Source organism: Coffea arabica, chromosome 6e (assembly GCF_036785885.1).
Source record: "Coffea arabica cultivar ET-39 chromosome 6e, Coffea Arabica ET-39 HiFi, whole genome shotgun sequence".
In the NCBI taxonomy this organism is placed as follows: Eukaryota; Viridiplantae; Streptophyta; class Magnoliopsida; order Gentianales; family Rubiaceae; genus Coffea; species Coffea arabica.
This window is the reverse complement of record NC_092321.1, coordinates 24,190,345-24,214,372: the sequence shown is the minus strand read 5'-3', so window position 1 is coordinate 24,214,372 and position 24,028 is coordinate 24,190,345. Positions and strand designations below refer to the sequence as shown.

Genomic DNA, 24,028 nt, shown 5'->3' with positions numbered 1-24,028 from the left:
ACACTAAAAATTTAGAATACCCAATTGCAAATCAACCTGAGTGTTGTTGTGTGTTACCATGCTGGCACGGTTTTTTACAGCAAACATTTGAGGCTGAACCTATATATTTATGTATAAAACATCAAGCTTGTATTTTAATATTCTAATTGCTTTTCATTTTAGTGTTGGAATACAGATAAATTTAGGTCAATGTAGTTGGTTGAAGACTCAGTTACTTGGGGTGTATGCTTGCAGCTTGCTTCACATGAGTAGTGCACATCTAAAAAATGAGGTTTAGACATTTGTTAGCCTGCTCAAACCTATCTTATGTGTCATTACTTCCAATAGAAAGTCATTCTACATATACAGCATGTACTACTGTTATGATATCGTGTATCGTTTACTTCTAAAGGTTGTTGTAATGGCAACCTATTAGCTTCATCCTTACTACTTTGCTATTTTCTTCTCTAATAAGCCTCTAGGTGCTTTTGCCGCTTTAGCTCTTTTTCTTATTCAGTCAACGATGCATATTTGTCCCCTACTTTTTCATTTCGCCAATGCTTTTATTCTTCTAACTTGTTAACTTTACTCAGTATGGTCATTTTAGGTTACGATAACTTTACATCCTAAGAATTTTTTGAGATTGAAACATCCTTTGTAATAAAGGCCTTAATAATAATAAGCAAATGCACTACATCATATATTATTTAGGATTTCATTATCCTAGATAACAAGCATGACAAGAAGCTTACATAGGAAAATGAGATTTCTCAAGATACAAGCATACTAACCAACAGATATAGCTCAAGTAGAATAATAAATAAGAGATGCGTACTAAATCATCTATGTTATCCTTGATTAGTTCACATGCCTTGAGATAAGTCTAACTGAACGATAGATAGTTGTTCAAAGTGCACACACATTGCTGAGAGCTGGTTGTTTTGAAATTTATGTCTTCATTCTCACTGTTAATTAGCTAATTCATCAAATTTTCTATACATCAATTCTTCATAAGGAGGGAATAAGTGTATTTAGTCTTTATCTTTGTTTCACATCTTTGAGGTTTGTTTTCTAATTCAATTGTAAAAAAGAAGATATTGGTGAAGCAAAGATTCTGATACTTGATATCAGATTAGTTATTGTAAACTATAACATCTTGTGACATCTTCTTTGTGTTTGAGGTCTTATTTGTATCTTTAATCATCTCTATAAAGGCAATTTAATCAAAAGTTCTTATTAGTATCTTTAACCAACTTGTATTTCACCAATTACAGGTAATTTCATTAGTTATGTAGCTATTCTTGATATTAAAATGTTAATCAACCTGTTGATCAATAAGGATTGTAGCATCTATGAAAAAGTAATATAAGCTTCCTTTTCGTAAGATTGTTATTTAGTTTACATCACATGGATTACAAGTAATTTCATTACCTATATGCTATTTTGGGGTTAAAATTCAAAGCTACACTCATTCTTGTCCCGTGTAAGGTTTTCTTTCACATTATTTTGGGTAATTTTCTGATAACAAAATACACATCCTTTTTTTGTTTCACATATTTTTGGTTTCTTTTAGGTCCATCTTTTTTTGTTTTTCAGTATAAGAAGGCATTTGTTTTTGTATAATATAACAAAGCACCCATTGAAGCTCAAATCAATTTAGTCATTTTTGTATGTGTTTATTTTATAAATTTATCAGTGGGTAAACAATTGAATCTCAAATCTACAGTAAACCACATAACCTATCAATTCACAATGTTTTACAATCAAATTACTATCAAATTAAATTCCATATATGAAGCTCTTACTACATGCAGTAGAAAACGCATCATAACTGAATTCATAAAGATACTTTTCCAACTGACCTTATTCCAAATACCCCTCCGAAAGCTTTTCCTTGCAACTGCTCCAAACCTATCAGATTATAGGCACACAAGTCAAATTACATAGGCCAACCAAATTTGTGTAGAATATTAATATTGTAGCCAAATTACGCAACCAAAAGCTCAAATTTTATGATAGGAGCATACAACCAACGCTACACACCACAAGAATCACCCATATAAACAATAAAACTAAGGAACAAAACTCACCTCAAGCTAAACCACCACGAATAGCTTCGGCAGAAGACCATTCTGAAATGATGGTATAAATGCAGCAAAAATAGGCCAATCCTGGAAGCCGAAAGTGGGAAAACTGAGGAATGTGAAGGAGGAGGCACTAGAACAACCATAACTGATGCTTAGACATTAATTCATCAACATACACGCGTTTTTGGATGTTTAATTGAGATGTAAATAGTGTTATATTGCTGGTGGGGAAGCTGATGCGAACTCAATTCCCCAATCTCCCACTCTTAAAGAAACGAATTGTATAGACAGTGAAAGGATCTATCTTGATCAGGTTATGGATACAAAGGATGGACTCTAAACCAATCAAGGACAGATCGAGATTGTTTAGAATGGTAGAAAGGCACCACAATTCAACGCAATCTTGAATTGATAAGCTGAATTTGAACAAAGGAGACACAACTCACTTTGTATCAAGGGACGTTTCCAAGGAACAAGAAAGAGAAAGAACTCTCACAATTTTATTCATAATCACCTAACTTTGAAAAGTTGCATAAGGTTGGCTATTTATAACCTTACATGACTCAAAACCCTGAGTCTAATTGGAAAAACATAAGTTTCCTAATGTGACTTGAACACTAATAAGACACAACTTATTGTACTAAATAAGCTAGATATGCCTTAGTAGGCTTACAAGACCCAAACAAATATTATGAAATAGAAAATTACTTAAAACTATGAAAGTCACTAAAAATTCGAAAAGTTGGTCCGACAAAAACCATCGGACAGTTTCTACATTTTCTCCACTGGTTTTATCAACCAATTATAATCCGTTCCACGATTAGTTCGGTTAGGTCCTCCGGTTACACTTCTTCCAAGCCTGGATTCGTATCATTCCCTCCTTCTTGAAGGCAATTTACCCTCAAATCGAGTGCTTACCTACAAAGAAGCAACTCGGGGAATGTCTTAATGAATGCGAGCCAACAAACATGCCATCTACTCAATTTGATCACGAGCCCACTCACACGTCTCAACTCATGAACCATGAAGCACAAACACTCTCTACCAAGTTTATTCGATCCTCTATCACTCCTTCCCCCATGAAAATAATTCGATTTTGAATCGATACCTGAGTCAAAGACAAAAGAAGAAGAATGAATGATGATGAAAAATTTGCAATTACTAAGCTCACCAACTGAAAACAAGTAGGAAAAACTTGGACACCATGCATAATTCAAAAACTCTTAACATGACCTAAAAACACACTAGAACTACTAAACGAATAAGCATAATAGATACTAACACAATGATCGCATGACTCAAAGACAATGAATGAATCATAAGGACTCAAAATGAGATTCTCACAACACAAACAACTACAATGCTGAAAAGGACTTGATTTGATGCTAAAACTACTAACACCATGCAAACCAATAGGACAAACACAAAAATCAGAATTTAAAGTAGTAATTTCAGCTTTAAAATTATTTAAAAGATAACTCCCTTCCAATGTAAGAAACTTGTTTACGAAGGCAGTGCACTTTGTCATAAATTGATAGTAGAAATCTATTACCTCTCGAAAAATAGTCAATCCATCAAAAGATTTATAAATGGTGCATGTCAAAACCATCTTTACTTCACCTTGTTCAACTTGCAAAAGACTATTAACACTAAACAAAACAAAGTTAAGATCGTTAGAAGAAACATAGGATCTCATACCCTTACTCAAAATTAGCTGACTGTCTTTCTCTAACTCAATAACTGACTCAATGGCTAACTTTTCACTCTTATTACTCTCAGCCTCTTTCTCTTTCTCAGCTCCCTCGGATTTTACCTCATCATTCACTATTTCCTCAACTAGCTCTTTTTTCATATTATAACACTCATGCTCACTTTTCATAAATGTTAGATTAAAACAAAGTTGGTCATAAGCAAGTACTACAAATGTAGAACAACGACTATTAAATACAAATGAATATTTTTTAGTATGTCCATCATATTTAATTCCTTGCCTCAATATCCATGCTTTACCCAACAACACATGTTTCACTTGAATTGGCACTACATTATACAACATCTCATCAATGTACTTGCCAATTTGAAAAGGTATAAGTGTGTGCTTAGTAATCCAAACTTCACCATGAGCATTCAGCAACTTATATGGTCGAAAATGATTCCTTATACTATATAAGAAGGAGTTTTGGTCAAAGAGGAGGTTGAATTTCAACCGCATAAGTAGGGACTTTTTGGGAATTCCTTATATTATGAAGTGTTTTGCAAGCTGTAGGTACAAGTCTGGAAAGCCTGTGATTGGGGAAATTAACCGAAATGGCCTCCTTTATAGACATTGAAAAACTTTAAATGTGGGTGCGTATTTGGGTATTTATGGTCTGTCTAATTAATCTGGAACCATTTGTTGCTTTTGGTACAACTCATATAAGCATGTGGGTTTGTGTAATTATTGAAATGGCCTTTACACGCACTCAACTCTAGAGCCGCAGACAACCGTTTGGGGACTCGCGAAACTTAATGGTTTAGTGTCTGAAATTGCCTAAAATGCGTCTTGGCCGCTCCCACATACTACCGTTTATGTCCCCGGTGTTCTTGGCCGCTGTTGCCTAATGTTTCACGAGCTTTCAGGATAGCTTCATGTTTGCATCCGGGTATTAGTTGTTGGATTCTTTGGCCGAGATTTTTCTCCTTCAATTGCTTCTAACAATTACCATCATGATTCCCAATTTGTCTTTCCATCTTCTCTCAGGTGTGAACTCCACTATTTTGCTATCATTTATGCCTGAATTTAACGGCCAAAAACATGGGTTTATTAATGACTCCATGTCTGGCCTTTGGGATTGGGTCTGTTTTCCCCCTTTCAGCTTCGGGGATTGGGATTTTCCATGCCTCTTCCTTTCCCCTCTCATCCGAGCTCATGTCCGAAAGCCCCCATTTCATTGACATTAAGCCTCAATTAAGTAGCCAAGCGTTTGTATGTTAATACCCAAACAGCTGCCCATTGATTATGCTTATTTCAATGCCTCCTCTTTCGTCATCGATGGTTTCACCCTTTTCACATTCTGGGATTTGGGCTATTTTTTATGCCTTCCTACCGAGCATCTCAGAATGTTCTTTAGCCGCAGCTACTCCTGGTGGTTCAACTTGAGGTAAGATTTGTCCCCCAATTTTGCCGTTCATGTGGGTGGTTTGGGCCGTGGGTGGCGTCGATATGTGCTTAATTCCTATAATTTGACACTCGGCCCTTGTAATTTAGCTGCAACATATAGATTTTTCCACACATTTAGAAGGCCTCTGTAAGTTGACGGGTTTGCTTATAATGTTATAGGTTCGGGATAGCAGCAAGAAAAAGCTCTCGGTGGGGTTTCTGGAATAAGGTTAGCTTTCTGGGTACTCTGCATCTCTGAATTATGGCCGAATTTCATTTGACATACCTTGATTGTGATGCGTTGTGAATTGAACATTTGTACCATTTGTTGCTGGTTTCAGAGCTAACTGTTAATACATTGCTTGGGCACATTGCTGGTTCATCTTTTACACTGCTTTGTGATGCTTTAAGAGTTTGCTGGGTTCATATTAAACAGGCACAAATGCTTTGTTATAGTGAATAACAATTCTGAAATTGCTATGACTACCTAAAAAGATTAACCTAAAACAGTTCAAATAATTGCTAAACAAGAAAAAAAAAACACCAAGGTGTTTTGTTACTAGGGAACAACCCAAACTAATGCCAAAAATAATCCTCACACAAGACAAGCGCCAGTGTGTCTTCATATTTAAACACCCAAATCAGAAATGGAAGTAATAAAATTTGACATTTTGGTACTCATTCAATAATCATTACTCATCACAATGTTATATTCCACCTCAAACCACATACATCTTCTGTTGTCCTTGGTTTCAAGGTGATACACTCTTCTTTGGTGCACAGGTTGAATTAAGCTGCTACTAAGAACTAAAATACATGTAAGATACCATACGCTGTACAAATCCACAACAACTGAGATGCCATTGCGTATCAGACCCTCTGGTGCATTAAAATTGCTGTTACATCAGACGTGAAACAAAGATTACATGCCAAATACAGTTATTTTCCCATTATGAAACCTTTGTGCATAGAAAACTTGATAACTTAACTAATTAGAGATATTGATGATACCTTTCAACCAAGCAATAATCAAGAATCATTTCATGCTTAAACAACATGATAAATTAGCTAATTTAAGATGCTAATAAGACACACTGATTACAGGCTAAGTACAGTTATTTTCCCACTATGAAGGCTTTGTGCATAGAAAACATGATAAATTGCCTAATTTGAGATACTAATGATACCTTCCAACCAAGCAATCCTCAATAATCATCTCATACTTAACAACTTGATAAATTAGCTAATTTAAGATACTAATAATACCCTCTCGACAAGCAATAATCAATTATCATCTCATACTTATAATCCATCTGATATCTTAGGCATCCTATGTTTTGGATGGTTTAGCACGCTGTCTTGTATTAGTGCTCTGTTTGATCTATGTCTGTTGGTTGTTATACTTGAATCTTTAGACAGCTGATTATACTTTGTGAGCTTCTTGTATTGTTTGTTAACATTGACAGTGAATCTTCAAAAACATAGGATGTAGTGCAGTTGTAGTGTTATTAAGGCCTTTATTATATAGGGTGTTTAGGAAAGCAATGAAATCTAAAACACAAATAAGAAATCCCAGGTTCGAATGGATGTCAACAACTGATTAAACGCCAAATAATATAATCTTTGCTTCAGCAAGATCCTTTTTATTACCATCAAATTATGTATACAATCGAATCAGAAAACAAACGTCACATATGTCAAACAAAGATACAATACTACATAAGCTTTTACCCTCCTTATTATCTGTAATCTATTAAACATAGGTTATACAAAGATGGCAATAGGAATTTTTTTTAAATAAGCTTTATAGGGATGTTACAAGTCTTAATAATCAACAACTTAACTAAAGCTGCTAATAAGATCTAAAGCACACAGAAAACATCCCAATAAGTTATAGGTTACAACACCTGATCCGACATCATATATCAAGATAATTTGTGACACTAATATGGATTTTCCTAATACCAAACGAGGGGCTTTCCTACATCCTTAATGATCAACGAGTTCAGTATTCAGTAATGATACTAATAAGATCTAAGATACCAACAATACATTCTAAAATTTCACACGTTACATTACCTGAACTTACCTCAAAAATAAGAATCTTTAGTTTGTTAGGTTCCTTCTTTTTACCATCAAAGTATCTATACGAATAATCAAAACAGAAGCTTTCTTCCTTCAATGATTATATCGTTTATTGTTGATTTGGGTGTGAAGTGTTGACTTTAATTACTGCTAAATATGTTCCTTATTTTATATTGTATGAGAACCAATTTGTTATGTTGTATTCCAATCCCGACATTGCTATAAAGTTCATTGAAGCCTTTTAATTGGGCTCAATGTCACCTTTTCTTACATCCTGGGCTACTAAAGCTTTCAACATCTGAATTGCCGCCGAGCATGACCTTCTCATCTTTATTGATATTATCCTCTTTATCACATTTATACACTTGAACTAGAACATGAATCACAAAGATATGGAGCAAAGATAAACGACAAAATATAGTTATTCCTATCTTAGGAAGTCTATATGTAGAGAACACTTGATAAATCTGCTAATTAACTATTAAATCTCGATCCTTACTTCAGTTACCCTCTTATCCTTGCAATCTCCAATACACCCAACATCCAACATTGCTGTTGATAGGTTGCAATTTTATCATTTATTTCATTATTAATTTCCCCTATTACCTGACCCGATATAGATTAATTGCTGGATTCTACTCATTTTTAGTATTTTGCATTTATTTCAGGGAGTAGAACGAAAATATGATAATAAGTGTCAATTTGACAGAAAAGAAATCCAAATAATAGAGCTTATTCTAGGGGCATTTTTGGAAAAGGAACACTTATTCCTATTTTGGTAATTGCTGCAAAAGAAAGAGGACGGCTGAAGGGCTTCTTCTTCCTGGTGGGAGCTGCCGCACAGAGGATGCTTAGTTAGTAATTAGATAGAATAGGAATTGACAGCAAAGGACTAGCACTATCTTGTTTCTTCTTAGTTCTCCGTCTTTTAGCTTAGCTTTGGACTTGTCTTCCCTTTTAGCTTTTAGTAGTTTCTTTTCCTCCATATGTTAGGAAAAGCAAAAACAATCAATTACCTCCTGTAGCTTGTTTTCTTATTGGATAGAACAAATTGAATTTGCCCATTTTCCAATTGATGGCCGCAACTCTTGCTTCAATTTCTTGTGGCCTTTGTTCATCAAACATGAACTAATTTTCTCACTCTAGTCAAGGAACAACGGAGGCTTTGATTCGCCTAAAAATTGTGAGATCAATTTAATTTTATCTTTTTCTTTTATTTATTGGTATTCACATATTTCTTGTTTGCAGTGCTTGTGATTATTTAATTAATTGATTGTCTTGGATCTGGATAATTAGTTAATTTGGTAATCTATTGTCAATTAGGGTATTAAATCCGTAATTGTTTAATTGCCTTAAAAAAGTGACAACTGGCATAATTAGGCTTGTGTCAGGGGAATACGCGGGCTAATATGAAATAACCCTGGTAGTGCATTATTTGGTTAGAATAGGGCTCCTCTAATACGTAAGGCAATTGGAGAATTAAATCTTACGGACGTACCTAAAATTATTTCTCAATTAGAGCAGTGATTAACGGGCGTACCGTAATCACCGACACAGTAAGGAGGGGTTGACTGCCATCGCTTGTTTGGCAATTATAACCTGTTTATTAATAAATAATTGAAATTGCTTGTGCATCGATGATCAATTAGGTGAACCATTACTGAAGTTATTTCTTGGCTAGACCTTTAATTATTATTGTCTTGATTTTAGTGAATTGTCATTTAATTTTTAGTTGGCTATTTTATTTTTTAGTTGAATTGTTTTAATTGTCATCCTTTATTCAAAAACACCTCCTGTGTTACTTTGGATTTCTAAAGAGACAAATATCTCCAATCCCTGAGAATACGACCCTACTTGCCCTGTCTACAAATTTATAATTATTTGTGAAAAAAAATCATCCCAGTCGGGTATATCGGATCAAGCAAACTCTTCAGAAACAGGGTGAATCAAGTAGCCCATTGCACACCTAGAGTCCCTACTCTAGTACTTGGAATCAGATTTTGGTTATTTTAACTGACAATTAGGTTATTTTTATTATTGTACAGGCTTCGACAACCTATTAGCTGTGCTATCACACCTGCACCCGTCCTTCCCTGATCTTAATGCAGAATTGAAGCCTTTTAATTGGCCTCAAGGTTGCCTTTTCTTGGCCTCTACATAAGTAATATGAACCTTTTTACCAGGTTTATACAATTAAGTCAACAAACAAATCACAATGCTGACAGATCTAAAGTTAGTGAAATGATCTACAATCTATAACATGTAAGCTGGTGAAAGATAACACTAAGATCTTTAACGCACTGAAAACATCATAAGATGCTAAAGTTAACACCAACTGAACTGCCATCGAGCAGTGTATTCTAAGCATCACAAATATTATCCTTTTTTCCAGATTTGAACAGTTGTATAAGAAAATCCACCATAGCCGTTACTCCCACCCTCTCAGAACTCCCACTGAATCTGACTCTGAAGGACCCAGCCTATCCCAACGTCCACTTTCCTACTCACCCTTTGCTCTGGACAACATGTACCTAATTATTTCTGAACTAGACACCAAGTAAACGAAAAAACTGTGAAGGGAATGGATAGCCATAGGTCAGATTAGATGTCTTGGCTGCATATGTGATTTACTACTGAACTTGATACATATATGTTGATTGTTATGGTTGAACATTCAGAAACCTTATTTATCTGTGTGATTTTGTGCCTTGATTGTTATCTAGGATAGCGAATTCCTAAATAATACATGATGTAGGACATTTTCACTATTATTATTAATACCTTTATTATAAAAGACGTTTCACCCCCAGGAAAATCCTTAGGATGTATAATTATCGCGGTCTAAAATGACTATACTAAGTAAAGATAGCAAGTTGGAAGAGCAAAAGCGTCGGGGAAATGAGAGAGGAAGGGCTAAATATGCATCGTTGACTGAAGAAGAAAAAGAGCGACAGCGACAAAAACGCCGAGATGCTTATAAGAGAAGAAAACAACAGACCTGTGAGGATGAAGCTAGTAGGTTGTTATTACAGCAACCTTTAGAAGTGAACGATGGAGACCAACAGAACAGTAGACCTTGTTATACAGGTAGGATGACTTTAAATAAGAAGAAGTAATCCCTAAGATACGTTTAACCAGGCCGAAAAATGTTAATACATCATTTTTTAGATGCGCACGACCCTTGTGGACCAATCTGCAAAAAAAATCTCATGTAACTGCGACTCCAAACAACTCCCCAAGTTTGCCGATTGTATTTTGGATCAATTCCAGCACTAAATGAAACCCAAATGTATTATTAAAAGCCAAGGCTGATGTTTTATACATAAATAAATAGGCGCTGCCCCAAATGTTTACTGTCAGGCCCCCTGTCGACATGGCGACACACAAAAAACCTCAGGTTGTTCCGCAATTAGTAACTTAAAAACTTTAGTCTAATTCCAACTTATATTTCACATATCTTATGTTAATCATATTCCAAATTGACACTTATAGATCAACCAGTGATATGCAGTAGATGTACTACCCTGTTGATAGATGTTATCAATGATATACCAAGCATAACTATAGCCGAAGGTAACACTCTAATAGAAAGTAGTCACCTATTCTACGATAAATTACATTCTAAAAAGTAATCACTTGCAATTCTTGATTTAGGATCTTCATCTTCATCGGCTGTGAACACTAGGAAACCCTCCACTCGGAGCAAGATATTGAAGCAGATGACAGGTTAAAATTTTCGTATATAGAGAGCACCTGCATTTTATACATATACCCCAGAAAACTAAACATTAATAAGAATGTGTTGTTTCTAACTATATCAAAATTATTGATTAGTGCCAGCTTCTGCAACGACTAAAGAAACTACAAAGAATAAGCAATCTGGACGACATAAACAAGGTAAATAAACATTTAAGAAAATTGTTTCTAAATTGGCTGAATATAAGTGCCTAAATCAAATTTTATTAAATGTAGGCAGCTCTGTGACTAAAGGAACTGAATTGTTATCCTCCGTTATCTTAGAAGCTGATACTTTACCTGAAGTAGATGACTGTAAGTATTGCGGGGCGAAAAAATTCTTTTCAGAGACTGCTAATTTTTGCTGCTCAGATGGAGAAGTAGTGTTGAAAGAAAATAAGCTTCCAGATATATTGATTAAATTGTTTACGGGGCAAACTGAAGAAGCTTTGTGTTTTAGGACATATGTAAGAACCTATAACAGCATGTTTGCCTTTACGTCATTCGGGGTTCACTATGACAAGTCATTGTGTAAGAGGACAAATGGGATATATACTTTCAAGATACAGGGACAGACTTATCACTACATTAATCAACTTATACCTCATGGAGGATCGGGGATGTTCTTACAACTATATTTCCATGACACTGAACATGAGCTTGCGAATCGAATGGCATTTTCTGCAAAACTCAGCGAGAACGTGGTCTTAAAGCTCATAGAAGTGATGAAAAATAACTCGTATGCTTGCTTCTTCCGAATTCTGCGTCATGTCCCTAATTTAGAATCCCATCAAATAGTGCTCAAAACTCATTGTGATAGTGATCAAAGGGTGTTTAACAAGCCAACTGTATCTCAAGTAGCAGCGCTTTGGGTAGAGGGTGAAGGTGCAGAGCAAACATATCGAGGCATATTCAAGTGTACACTAATGGTGGAGAAAGCCGTAGAGTTCAATACTATTATGGTTGTTACGATCCTTTGTAGTATCCATTATTATTTTCCCTAGGTGAAACAGGGTGGCAACCAGGAATTCAAAGATCAGGGACTGGGAACCCAAAAAAATGAAAGAGACGGACTAAACATTATACAGATAATGCAACTTTACACAATTTTAGATCTGCCGACGAAATGATACAATCTGAGAACAAGATCAGTAAAACAGCCAAGATTAAAATTTTATCTATTACCACTACATTTCAGGCAAGTAACTAAAGGTAACTTTTATCATTTTATGCATCAGCTTTCAGCCAATTTGAAGACTCAAAAGAATATGTGTCGATGAGGGAATATTATGCATATAGGTTTCAGATAAGAAAACAAAATACACCTGGTATTTTGAACACTGCTCGAGCATTTTAGCAGTATGTAGTCGACATGTACGTTAAAATAGAAACACAAAGATTTGACTTCCATAGGAAGAAACAGAAATTAATAAGAACTGAACAGCTCCAAGGAGTAATGGACTCTGTTGTTGAAGGGGAGGCTAAGGGTTCGAATGTTGGCCAACGAGTGATCTTGCCAGCTTCATTTATTGGAGGACCTTGGGATATGAAAAGACGTTATGTTGGCGCCATGAGTTTGGTACAAAAGTATGGAAAGCCTGATCTCTTTTTGACAATGACTTGTAATCCTTCATGGCCAGAAATTAAAAAAAAATATGCTGCCAATAGATGAATCACAAAATAGAGTTGATCTATCCACTAGAGTGTTCCATGCAAAACTGAAAACTTGAATTATTGAAAGAAGAGCTCTTTAAAAAAGAAATTTTTGGAAACGTTGCAGCCTATACCTATGTTGTAGAATTCCAAAAACGTGGATTACCCCATGCTTATTTCCTTATCATTTTACACCCTACTTCAAAACTTTACTCAACAGAATCATATGATCAAATTGTATCTGCTGAATTACCTGATCCGGTGGAACAAAAACATTTATTTAAAATGGTCCGGAAACATATGATGCATTGCCCATGTGGTGACAAAAAGCCTGACAATGTTTGTATGCAAGGAACTACCACCAAAACATGCAAGAACAAATATCCTAAAGACTGGGCAGAGAAGACATTGCATGGGGAAAACTCTTATCCAACTTATAGGCGACGAAAGTTGGATAATCGATGGGTTGTCCCATACAATGCATATCGCTTAGCAAAATTTAATTGCCACATTAATGTAGAAATCTGCTCAACAATAAAAGTGGTGAAATATACATACAAATACATATACAAGGGCCATGACAAAATTCATTTCTCTGTCAATTCTGAAGCTAAATCTTCTGAAATAGATGAAATCAAAGAATATCAAGTAGCAAGGTGGGTTTCCCCTATAGAGGCAATTTGGCGAATTTATAGGTTTCCCTTGATATACATCCTGCAGTCATCCATCTTCAACTCCACTTAGAAAATTATCAATCATTAACTTTTAAGGATGATAATGATCTCCGAGATTTGATGAAAAACAAGCATGCAAAAAAAAGTATATTGACTGAGTTATTTAGAATGAATGCTACTGATGAAATAGCAAAGAAGCTAAAATGCACCTACAAAGAACTTCCTGAATACTTTGTATGGTACCCTGGGAAAAAGTTATGAGAGGTTAGAAAACAAAGAGACTGCATTAGGAGAATAGTGACTGCAAACCCAACAGAGGGAGAGCGATAATTTTTAAGGCTACTGCTGCTAAATGTGAAAGGGCCTACGTCATTTGCTGACCTGAAATCATTCAATGGGATTAGTGTGAGCACATTTCGAGAGGCTGCAATCGTGAGGGGTTTATTTGAGTCAAACAATCCTCAAGAGTAATGTCTAGAAGAGGCAGCACTATTTCACATGCCTTATAGTTTTAGGAGGTTATTTGCTACATTATTAGTCTATTTCCCTCCTGCTGATGCTAGATCATTATGGTTGAAGTTTAAAGGCTCCATGTCAGAGGATTTTGCCAGATTACCCTACCTATCGGCTTATGAAAAAGACCACAGGGTCCTTCATGAAATCAACAAGTTTTTAGAGTCAATGGGAAAGAACATCAATTCATATTCTTTAGTTCCCAGAGTGTTGAAGTTTGATTAGGTTGACAAAAGTACAAGCGATACAATGAGTGAAATAAGCGTAAAAGTCATAGAGAATGATATATCTGCAATATCATTATTGAATAAGGAGCAAAAAGCAGCATTTAATTTGATTATTGAAGCTGTCTTTGTGAAAAGTAAGGGCTGCTTTTTCGTTGATGGCTCTGGGGGAACAGGGAAAACATTTCTATATAGAGCATTATTAGCGGAAGTAAGGTCAAAAGGATACATAGCATTAGCCACTGCTTCATGTGGAGTTGCAGCAGCTATACTTCTAGGAGGTCGAACTGCACATTCCCGTTTCAAAATCCCGCTAGACATGAACCCAAATAAGATGTGCAAAGTGAGTAAACAAAGTTCATTAGTAAAGTTACTGCAACGAGCAAAATTAATAATTTGGGATGAAGCACCGATGACACATAAAGCTAGAATTGAGGGAGTTGATAAATTATTCAGGGATCTAATGGACAGCTCTGAGATATTTGGATCAAAGGTCATTATTTTTGGAGAAGATTTCAGACAAGTATTGCCAGTTGTTTTTAGAGGGTCAAAAGCTGATTTTGTTCAGTCTAGTTTAACAATATCTTATATCTGGCCCGAACTCCAAAAGATACAACTGAAAGAAATTATGAGAGCAAAATCGGACCCCAATTTTACAGAATATCTTCTTCGTATCGGCAATGGAACTGAACTAGTTATATATGATGAAAATGTTGAGATACCTGCAAAAATGCTTATCAGATATACCACTGAAGAAGAATCTTTAACTGCTCTAATCAACACAGTGTATCCAGATTTTTCAATTTTTGTTGGCAGCAATTATTCAAGAATCAATAGAGCTATCCTCACTACAAAAAATGATTTCGTAGATGAAATCAATGATACCTTGATCTAAAAATTCCCAGGAGATTTTTTTGATTATATCAGCTGTGACACATGCTTTGATCCTTCTCAACAAGCCATTCTGGAAGATTTCATAAACAGCCTCATGCCTAATGGTTTACCTCCACATCGATTAACTCTAAAGCAAAATACACCAATTATGCTGCTTCGAAACATTGATCCACCTGAGGGACTATGTAATGGCACTAGACTTTTATGTAGATCATTAAAATCTAATGTAATAGATGCTATTATAAGCTCAGGTGAATTCAGTGGAAAACAAGTCTTTCTCCATAGGATTTGCTTTAGAGTTGAAGATGATCCAAATTATCCAATCTCTTCTGAAAGGATACAATTTCCTGTAAGGCTTTGTTTTGCAATGACTATCAACAAAGCTCAGGGACAAACTTTAAACTTTGTTGGTATTTATCTTTGTGAGCCTGTATTTTCACATGGCCAGCTTTATGTTGCTATTTCAAGAGCTAAAAATAGCAATTTTGTCAAGATCCTTATACGACCTCCTATACATGATATTACCTTGGACAATTTGACTGCAAATATAGTCTACCAAGAAGTTTTGCACTTAGCTAATGCATAGTCTTATTAAACATATTGTTTAAATGCACCTGCTGTATATACATCATGTCCCAGTATTATATTAACATAGTTATTTTCCCAGCTACTTGCAGCAATACTACAGAGAAAAATGGACAGCAACTTGGTACGGTTCTATAAGATCAACCCAGAGTTAAGTGATTGGACTACAATTGGCCAAGTCCTGGATAAGCAGAAACCTCAAATTTCAAGGAAAGGAACTTCTTATCAGAAACTGGTCTTTGTTGATGCTGAGGTAATAGTTGGGCATCTACAATTATTTACTTTTATGTTACTCTTTCCTGTTCACAATTTGATTTCTACATACCAATAACCCAACATTCTAGCTTAGAATCAGAAAACTAATTTTGATTTGCAGTAGAATTACACTCACTCTAGACTTTGTTCAGTCTTATTGTAGAAATTTGGATTAAAGTTGACAACAGTTACCTACATCCTCATACTAGAATATGAAAAAACCAAAGAGTAATCAAAATTTTAAAAAATACAGGAAAAACTATCTGTACCATCCAATTTGAATAATGAACAGTTGGCAAAAGCAATTAAATGTTTCCAATAAATTGCACCCTTGATTAACTAAACTGACGTGTTATGGTTTCTCTGTTCATGTTATGGTTTGCTCTGCCGGACAAATTCGCCGAGTGTACCATTTTCAGTAATTTTTATTGTTGCTCACTGATGAGGTAAACTTTGGGGCGACAAAACTGGCTCAAAGTATAGATACGAAGGACCATTATTGAAATTACTTGACAATATAGTTCACCACACTACCAGTTGAGGTATCATACCCGTTGGTTTGTCAAACTACCCTACTCACCATTTCCATTCAGCTCACTTTGGAGAGACTTCTGGTAGGCTAAAACATTGACCAGAACCAATTAAGGCAAAAAAAGTGGTTAACAAACATTAGCAAAAACCCAAACACTTCATGCTCAAGTTCTGCAGCTGATGTAGATCATGGAATGATCTTTCTGGTTATTCGTTTTACCTTTTCCATACTCAAATGTATTTTAATTAAAAATGCTAAGTCAAGTGCTTAACTTCAATACTTCTTGAAATGTTATCATAATTTGTGTTCCTGAAATGTTAACTTCAAGACTTCATCAAGGGTGCAACTTCAATTTATTCTGGGTAATAGGTGCCAAAATTATCCCTTTTGTGACCATACACATAGCTAACCTCTTACTGTCATTTTGTCACAGTGTGCATATAGTTTGCTCCCCCCCTGTGATTATGAGTTTCAGAACCTTTTTGCTGCTGTACATTTCTTATCATTAAATTCTGATTGCACCATTAATTGCTGAGTAAGATTTTTAACAGGAGGCACTGAAATAGCACCCTCAGGTCACACCTGAAATTTGTAAACAAAATTTTGTCGACTGGATCAGTCACGAGTCTTTTCTTGAAGTATATTTGAATATTATCTGAATTCAATAATCTCATTTTTGTGTTACAACTTTGATTTTCAAATACTCTGGCAATCTGGAAACATAGTTCATTTCAAGCTACCTTGCCCCCAACTGATGTTTTTATAGGAATGTGACATTTTCTTGTAACACACATCTTCTTCTTGCATACCTTGATCTTCCAGTATTGACGCCTTGTTTCCATCACCCCCGGTGCAAAACTCAGCCATTGTCAAGAGCCCTTCAGACTTTAAGACCTGAAACATAAAGAAAAGGATAGGGAAATGATGAATCCCCAATATCCCCACCGCCACCGAAACACATGAAATATATAGGACTAAGGGTTGGGTTTTTGGTGTGATAACTCAAGAGGAGGGTAAGGATTGAATCTAGCTTGATGTGCTTTGGCTCAGCAGGTAACTACGAAATGAAAAAAGAAAAAGACAGAAACTAGTCCGAGAAACTAATACCACCTCTCTGGCATGCAAAACTCCAAAATAATACACAGATTTCAAGAGGACTTCAAAATGAGTCTCCTGCGGTATCAGTGGGAAAAAAATAATCACCACAGATATACTAGAAAATAAAAGGCCAACCACGAAATGAAATGAATTAAAGTTTTTTTTTTCTGCCTAGGAGAACGTGCTAATGCAGTAAAAAAGCATTTGGTTGGCTGATGCTGCATTGAGATTTGTGATGTGTGTGTCTGTGTGTGTTTTGATTTGATCCATCACTACTGGACCTACTATGGATATATGTGTAGTATCTCGACTATTAATTACTCTTCATTCTTCAATGCTTCTGGGTTTTTGGATTATTTGCTGAGATGATTGTTCAGTCAGCTTCTTAATTAGGCCTTAGCTTCATAGAGATGGAGAAATTTTACACTATCATCAAGAAAGTCTTCAGTTTTGGGATTATAGCTCTGCTCATATGACCACACAACATATACCAGCAACAAACCCTTTATATGGATGGAGACATCACAATAGGTTTGGATTAGCCACTGTTAGTACCTTCGCTTCCGTTGCTCTGCCCTTATATCTTGGCCTCAATAATCCTTTTTCTTGGCCTCTGCTTCAGTAATATTATACTATTATCCTTGTTACTAGGTTGATAGAATGCAATCAGAAAATGAATCACAGATATAATCAATATAATAGTCAATGAACTTACCTGCAATCTTTTAGATGCATAATGATTAAATCTAACACTGAGATACAGAACACAAAGAACACGTCCTGGGATGCTAAAATTAACGCAGGGAAGAGGACTGAAAGAAGATATATGCATGTGATCATCTTATATGCGTGACTCCAAGAGCAATTTTCCCTTCTGCTGACCTTCTACTACTTATTTACTACAGCTTATCACCTTTCTAAGATAGTGATTTGGTCACATTGCTTGGGTAGAATATAAAGCTTAAAATTGGTTATGCTGTAGTTTCATTAACCAAGTCCATGAAAATAGCAATAACTTGTGTTCACCATTAAACACCTAATCCCTCAACACTGACAAAATCAGCTTCACTCATAGGCTCTTATAAGATAATCGGATATTGAATGGAAAGACCGAAAGTGGCGTAGGTACTGAATTGACCAGTGGGTGCCAACTACTCTACTCCCCAGTTTAGTGCTTTTCGCCATAAAGTTAATTCAGAACTAAACGTCCATGGAATTCAAGCTAATTCAGCCTCCATTTTTATCACATTACTTTTTCTAAACTTTGTTTTTAAATACACAGTATTTGTAAGTCTCCTAAATACTTTGTCTCCTACAAACGACATGTGACGCAGTGCCAGCCATTGTACTTTCTACAGGGGTTCTTAAAAATAACTCACCTTTGATATTCCATTCTTTTCTGCATGTCCACTATTTGCCCGCTATTCCATTCTTTCCATGGATTTGTAATTGTTGCAAATGATCAGCTAAGTAATTTGCCCTTGTGCACGGGCTATGAACTGACATGTTCCACTATAACATAGCCATTTACAAATGAAAACTTTTCTATTCAGGGAAGAAAAGCACAAGCAATGATATATGGTGGTGACATCCATTTTTTCAAGAGACATTTCCAGCCATTCCGTCGATACTATATCTCCAATGCAAAACTTGAGACAGTCCAGCCGAGATATAGTACTTATAGCAATGAGTACTGTTGGGTTATTGACAATTCGACCGTTGTGCAACAAGTTTATGAATCGGAGCCTCCGATGCTACCAGATGTATTCAACTTCAAACCATATGGCAGAATCTACACATTGACACAAATGAAGAAATAGGTAACATTTGCCCCTCTCATATTATTCTATCATACATTCATCCGAATAGACAACCTTTCCCTACTACGCAGATCTACTTGGAGTTGCCATACATGTTAACCCAAGGGCCATGAGGGGACCAATACCTACCAGAGAAATAATCATAGTCGATGAAAGGTACATATTACATCCATCCAATTAAACAAAATAACCTTTCGTTTTAAATAAGCACGTCTACCTTGCACATGTAGCTCCCAACCTCTTGTCTTGACACTTTGGGATGAGCATGAATTTGATGAGGGCCAACAAATAGCTGACATGATCCACACACAACCAATCATTGCTACTCTAAGAATTAAAGCAACCTCCTATCATAGTAAGTCTATGCATTTGACTACAGTAATACTTCTGGCTATCACTATTACCCCAAATATTAATGAAATAAAACTGTTCTCTGTGACACATAGCTTTGAACCTGTCAACCAAGTTTGCAACTTGTATATTGATCAATCCTCCAACTGCTCAAGCAAATGCGCTTCGTACTTGGTAATCTCAACCTCTAACATCCAGCATACACTAATATACGTCTTACTCTTAAAGATCAAACTTTACATCATACCTCCATTACCTAATACATTTTGGCACTTGCAGGTCAAGCAAAAATCAAGAAGCATTCCTGAAATTCATTGCAGAACGAACATATGCCGATCGCTTAAATCTCCTCCCAGCTCCGGTCGATGATCGGGTTGTCACTATCAAAAGCTTGACAACTACAAATACGGTAACCACATAATCTGCAATACTTTCATGAAATTTAAAAACCATTTAAATAGCTTTACAACAAATGAACAGAAGCGACCATGCTGGATAAGGGGAATACCAAACCTACTTGATCGAAGCCAGAAAATGTGGTACAATGCATGCCCTATCTGCTACAAGTACCTTAGAGCACGATCGAACTTGGAATTTGACTGCACCTCATGCCACAAAAGCATCCGTGTAAGCCCAAGGTGTATATACTCTTATGCACAGTTACTTTCTTCCAACTTCATCATTTAAAACCAACAGCAAAAAGATAGCCCAATCAATTACAACAACGATGAGTGAGTTCTGAAATAACTTTCACTTCTTTTCTCCCATCATCCAATCTTCATTAGTGGACTCATTTTAGTTTTACTGACAGATCCGGTCCCCTTATTTGAGAAGACTGTCCCCATGCCTAGCCTGGAATGATTTATCTGACTATTTGCCGCTGCTCCGAATACACTGTTTCTTATCTCCGAATTGATTGTTCTGCTGTTAAGAGGGAAAACACCAGATATGCAGCATGTTGATGGTTTGTGCGAGATGCGTATAGGAAACCTTTCCAGCACTAAGAGAAGTCTCTGTAACGAACCAATCCTCTTCTCTTATTCAATTTCTATCACCCTTCTGTATGGAATCTTTCGAGATTGGATGTCATGAGTGGGGAAATGAAGCGACGGGCAAGGCTACCCTTCTTCGTCAACATCTCCATCTCTTCTGAAGCAAATGAATGATGCGAGAACCAAGTCTACTGAATGTCAATCTTGCGAACATACGGCAATTCATCCACCATAACTAAAGATGGAGTACGAAAAAAAAAGGTCTTTTTGAATGATATCAGAATAGGGGTGTCTAACTTGGTAAGCAACAGAGGATAAGGGTACGAATCCTATCCCACTGTATGTATGAACCTAGCCAAAGATCAAAGCAAGACCCTATTTTCAATGAATTCTCCCACATGCGCAACCTCATGCTACTGCTTTTCGGGGAACTTCCTACGTCTTTATGGGAAACAAGGCAAACAAAGTGGTACTGAACCATTCTACTGGTCCGTCTTCCATAAATGATTAGTGGTTGTGGATGATTCACTGGCAGTGGGGAAAGACAAAGAAAAGACTACTTTCTTTAAGCGATTGTCTTCGTCCCGATCCAACAAGGAGGTATAATGGGAGATTTTGTATCGGTATTGAGGTGTGGACGTGCTGAAAGCTTAGCCATACGAAGACTATACCCCTCCGGGGACTCCCTAACCTAACCCAAGTCATCGCTACCAACAAGCCAAGCCCGCAACACATCATATATGAAAAGCTCTACTGACAACAATTGTTTGACCAAAGTGCGACTCTACTTTGAATCACTGCTGAAGTGCATGTCATTGTGATTGTTTTCATTTCTATTGATTTTGGAATTGGTTGGATTATTTTGTCGTTTACCTTGTTCTAAGTAAATCCGCTGCTTTTTAGGGACCCATTTTGTTATTCATGGTACTCATTTATAATGTGGATCTGAAGTTACAGCACTTATACTAGAGAAATAGTGCATAATATGTCCTCATGTTCCATATTACAGTAGCTTATGTGGATTCTTCGGATCTTTTTCCCCTCTGTGTAATCACAAATGGATTGTGGCAATTGTGTATAACCTCATGTTCTGTTGATAAATTTAGTTGACACTGACAACTATCGCATCACAAACAGATGCAGACTGACAGTACAACTTATAGATCACACTGGTTCAATCACCCTTGATCTCAACGGCAATGATGCTGAGCAACTACTACCTTTCACTATCGATGAAATCCAAAAGCAAGAGATACAGGTACAAACACAAATTGCACCTTAAACACAATGCAAACTCACTAAATAATCCATTATTACCTTATCTTTACATTTCCATAATCCATTACAGAACAAGCTGGACTATACCACCGTTGAGGATTTTATTAAACAAAACAACTTGGTCTGTTTGGTGAAGAAGACCCAAAATACATACAATTCAACTGCTGCAGCCAAATACATAGCTATCATTGCTCATATTAGGAACTCAACTCCCGAAGAGCTCGCTGTCATATCAAAGTACACTACCAACTATGCAACCACATTAACATCCTGGAATTCTGGCACTGCAACAACCTTAACTGAAGTAGTAGAAAAATCAGACCTCATCTCCCAAGGAACAGCAATAGAAGTCGCAATGACAGAAATGGAGACAAGGAAAAGAGCCAGCCCAACCAATTTGGACAACTCATCTTCTACAAAGTCCAATGAAGGAATCAGTGGTGCAGCACCTGCACAACAAAAGGACGGAACCACCAAGAAGCAATGCAACTGAATACTTAAGGCTGCCTATTAAAGTATCTAAATTCGTCTACTATTGTTACTATCACTAAATAAGGGACTTCATGGAGCCAGAACTATAACAATTACCCTCTTTCTTATCTTTCCTTTATGAACTATTACTACTGTTCTCGCTCGCCTACTTTATGCACTACTTTAAGGACTATTTGTGCTTTGCAACAGTAACTGCTTCTCATTATTTGATAGCTATTTCTTCTCACAATGTACTATTGTTTGTTCCACAACAAAACCTCCTTCCCCACAGGCATCAAACACTCGCGCGTTGCGCGGGCACTTCCCCCTAGTAATGGTTAGAAAATTTAGTTTTTCAACTATGATAGCACTTGCGAGATTGACTTCACAACTCCTATCAATGGCCAACTATAAATTTTAGCTTTGACACCACAATGAGTATAAAACCATCCATACATCTGAGATTTGATGATGTCCAATTGTTCATCTACACCGCGCAATGCCATATCTTTGATTCCTTTCAGAAAAATGATGTTGTAAGTTAGTTTTTATATGCCTTATGTCCTCTATGATGTATGAGGGAACCTGCAAAAAGTTAGTGAAAGAAAAGATATTTCTTCTCAGTACACAAGCTCACGTATTTACACTCAACCCTCGTGTATCACTCAAGTGTATTACACTCTATTGATCTCACCAACTCTTTCAAGTTTTTGATCACAACCCTTGAGACAATATGAATTGCTCACAATTGATCAAAAACGTTTAACAATTCTCAAGGAAGTGATGTATATGAGATTGGTTCATCTTGAGTTGAAATTTTGAACACAAAAGGACTGATCTAAATGACTCAAAAATGCTGAAACAAGATTGAAAATTTACATATTTAATAGTGAAAAAATAAATACTACGCGACACAAAGAAACCCTAGACAACAAGGTCAAAATTTCGAACTGTTTTGGTCTGATTGTGTGAATTTTGGACCAGATTTTAACTCACAAAAAGCACTTAATTCTTGTTATAAATAGACACAAAAAACCTGATTTGATTTGGTGTTTAATTCAGCCAAGAGGACTCAAATTAGGAAACTTATGACTCAATATAGGAAACTACTTGACTCTTGGTAAACTTAAACTGATTTGGACTATTTTTGGACCATTGAAACTCGAATAAAACTAAAAAATTTGACTCATAACATGACAAAGTGTGGCTGGACAGATTACAACTGAAAATTTGACCAATAAACGACTCGGTTGAAATTTTTGAAAACCTAGAATGCTCTCTACCCGATGTGTTTGTTTGATGATGATGGCTGGAATTTGAAATTTTGGTTTGATGGTTCTTGGATGGACTTTGGAAAGCAAGATGATGATTTAAGAAGCTTTCCTAGGGGTGTTCAATGGCTAAACCAAATTGGGCAAGGAAAATGTGACCAGATTTTGGAAACAATCCAAGTCACCTTTGGTTTCCAAATCAAAATTGTCTTCTTGTTTTCAATTCAAGATTGTGATCCGTATGTCTTGTCCTCTTTTTTTTTCACGGATCAAGACCAGATTCTTTTTCTTCTTTTCTTCATTTTTTTTCACTTCAGATCATCAAGATTCAAGAAACAAGAATGCCGCAACTTCAAGTTCAAGAAGATGAACTTAAGATTTTCGAAAGTTCA

The 24,028-nt window shown here is 36.1% G+C and overlaps 1 protein-coding gene across 5 annotated transcripts; it reads left to right on the top strand.

Annotated features, from left to right (window-relative positions):
* The first annotated feature begins 4,535 nt into the window (after nucleotides 1-4,535).
* On the top strand, nucleotides 4,536-22,528 carry LOC113696620 (replication protein A 70 kDa DNA-binding subunit B-like). 5 transcript variants are annotated; one of them, XM_072055672.1, is made up of 11 exons: nucleotides 4,536-4,708; nucleotides 4,807-5,206; nucleotides 5,386-5,434; nucleotides 15,651-15,821; nucleotides 19,007-19,429; nucleotides 19,504-19,628; nucleotides 19,720-19,798; nucleotides 19,904-20,033; nucleotides 20,105-20,355; nucleotides 20,436-21,874; nucleotides 21,965-22,528. In XM_072055672.1, the coding sequence occupies exons 2-5, from the start codon at nucleotides 5,034-5,036 to the stop codon at nucleotides 19,271-19,273; spliced, it is 660 nt and encodes a 219-aa protein (XP_071911773.1). In that variant the 5' UTR covers nucleotides 4,536-4,708; nucleotides 4,807-5,033; the 3' UTR covers nucleotides 19,274-19,429; nucleotides 19,504-19,628; nucleotides 19,720-19,798; nucleotides 19,904-20,033; nucleotides 20,105-20,355; nucleotides 20,436-21,874; nucleotides 21,965-22,528. The 5 variants fall into 4 exon arrangements, with proteins under 5 accessions (XP_071911773.1, XP_071911771.1, XP_071911774.1 ...); XM_072055670.1 differs by having other exon boundaries at nucleotides 4,536-5,206; nucleotides 19,007-19,273; nucleotides 19,345-19,429; XM_072055671.1 differs by having other exon boundaries at nucleotides 4,536-5,206; nucleotides 20,105-20,262.
* The last annotated feature ends 1,500 nt before the right edge of the window (nucleotides 22,529-24,028 follow it).

Coding starts and splice junctions, on each gene's coding strand:
- LOC113696620 (XM_072055672.1), top strand. CDS start 5,034: ATGTTAATACCCAAACAGCTGCCCATTGATTATGCTTATTTCAATGCC. Junction 5,207..5,385: donor TCCTGGTGGTTCAACTTGAG/GTAAGATTTGTC, acceptor ATAATGTTATAG/GTTCGGGATAGCAGCAAGAA. Junction 15,822..19,006: donor TGGTCTTTGTTGATGCTGAG/GTAATAGTTGGG, acceptor TTTTCTATTCAG/GGAAGAAAAGCACAAGCAAT.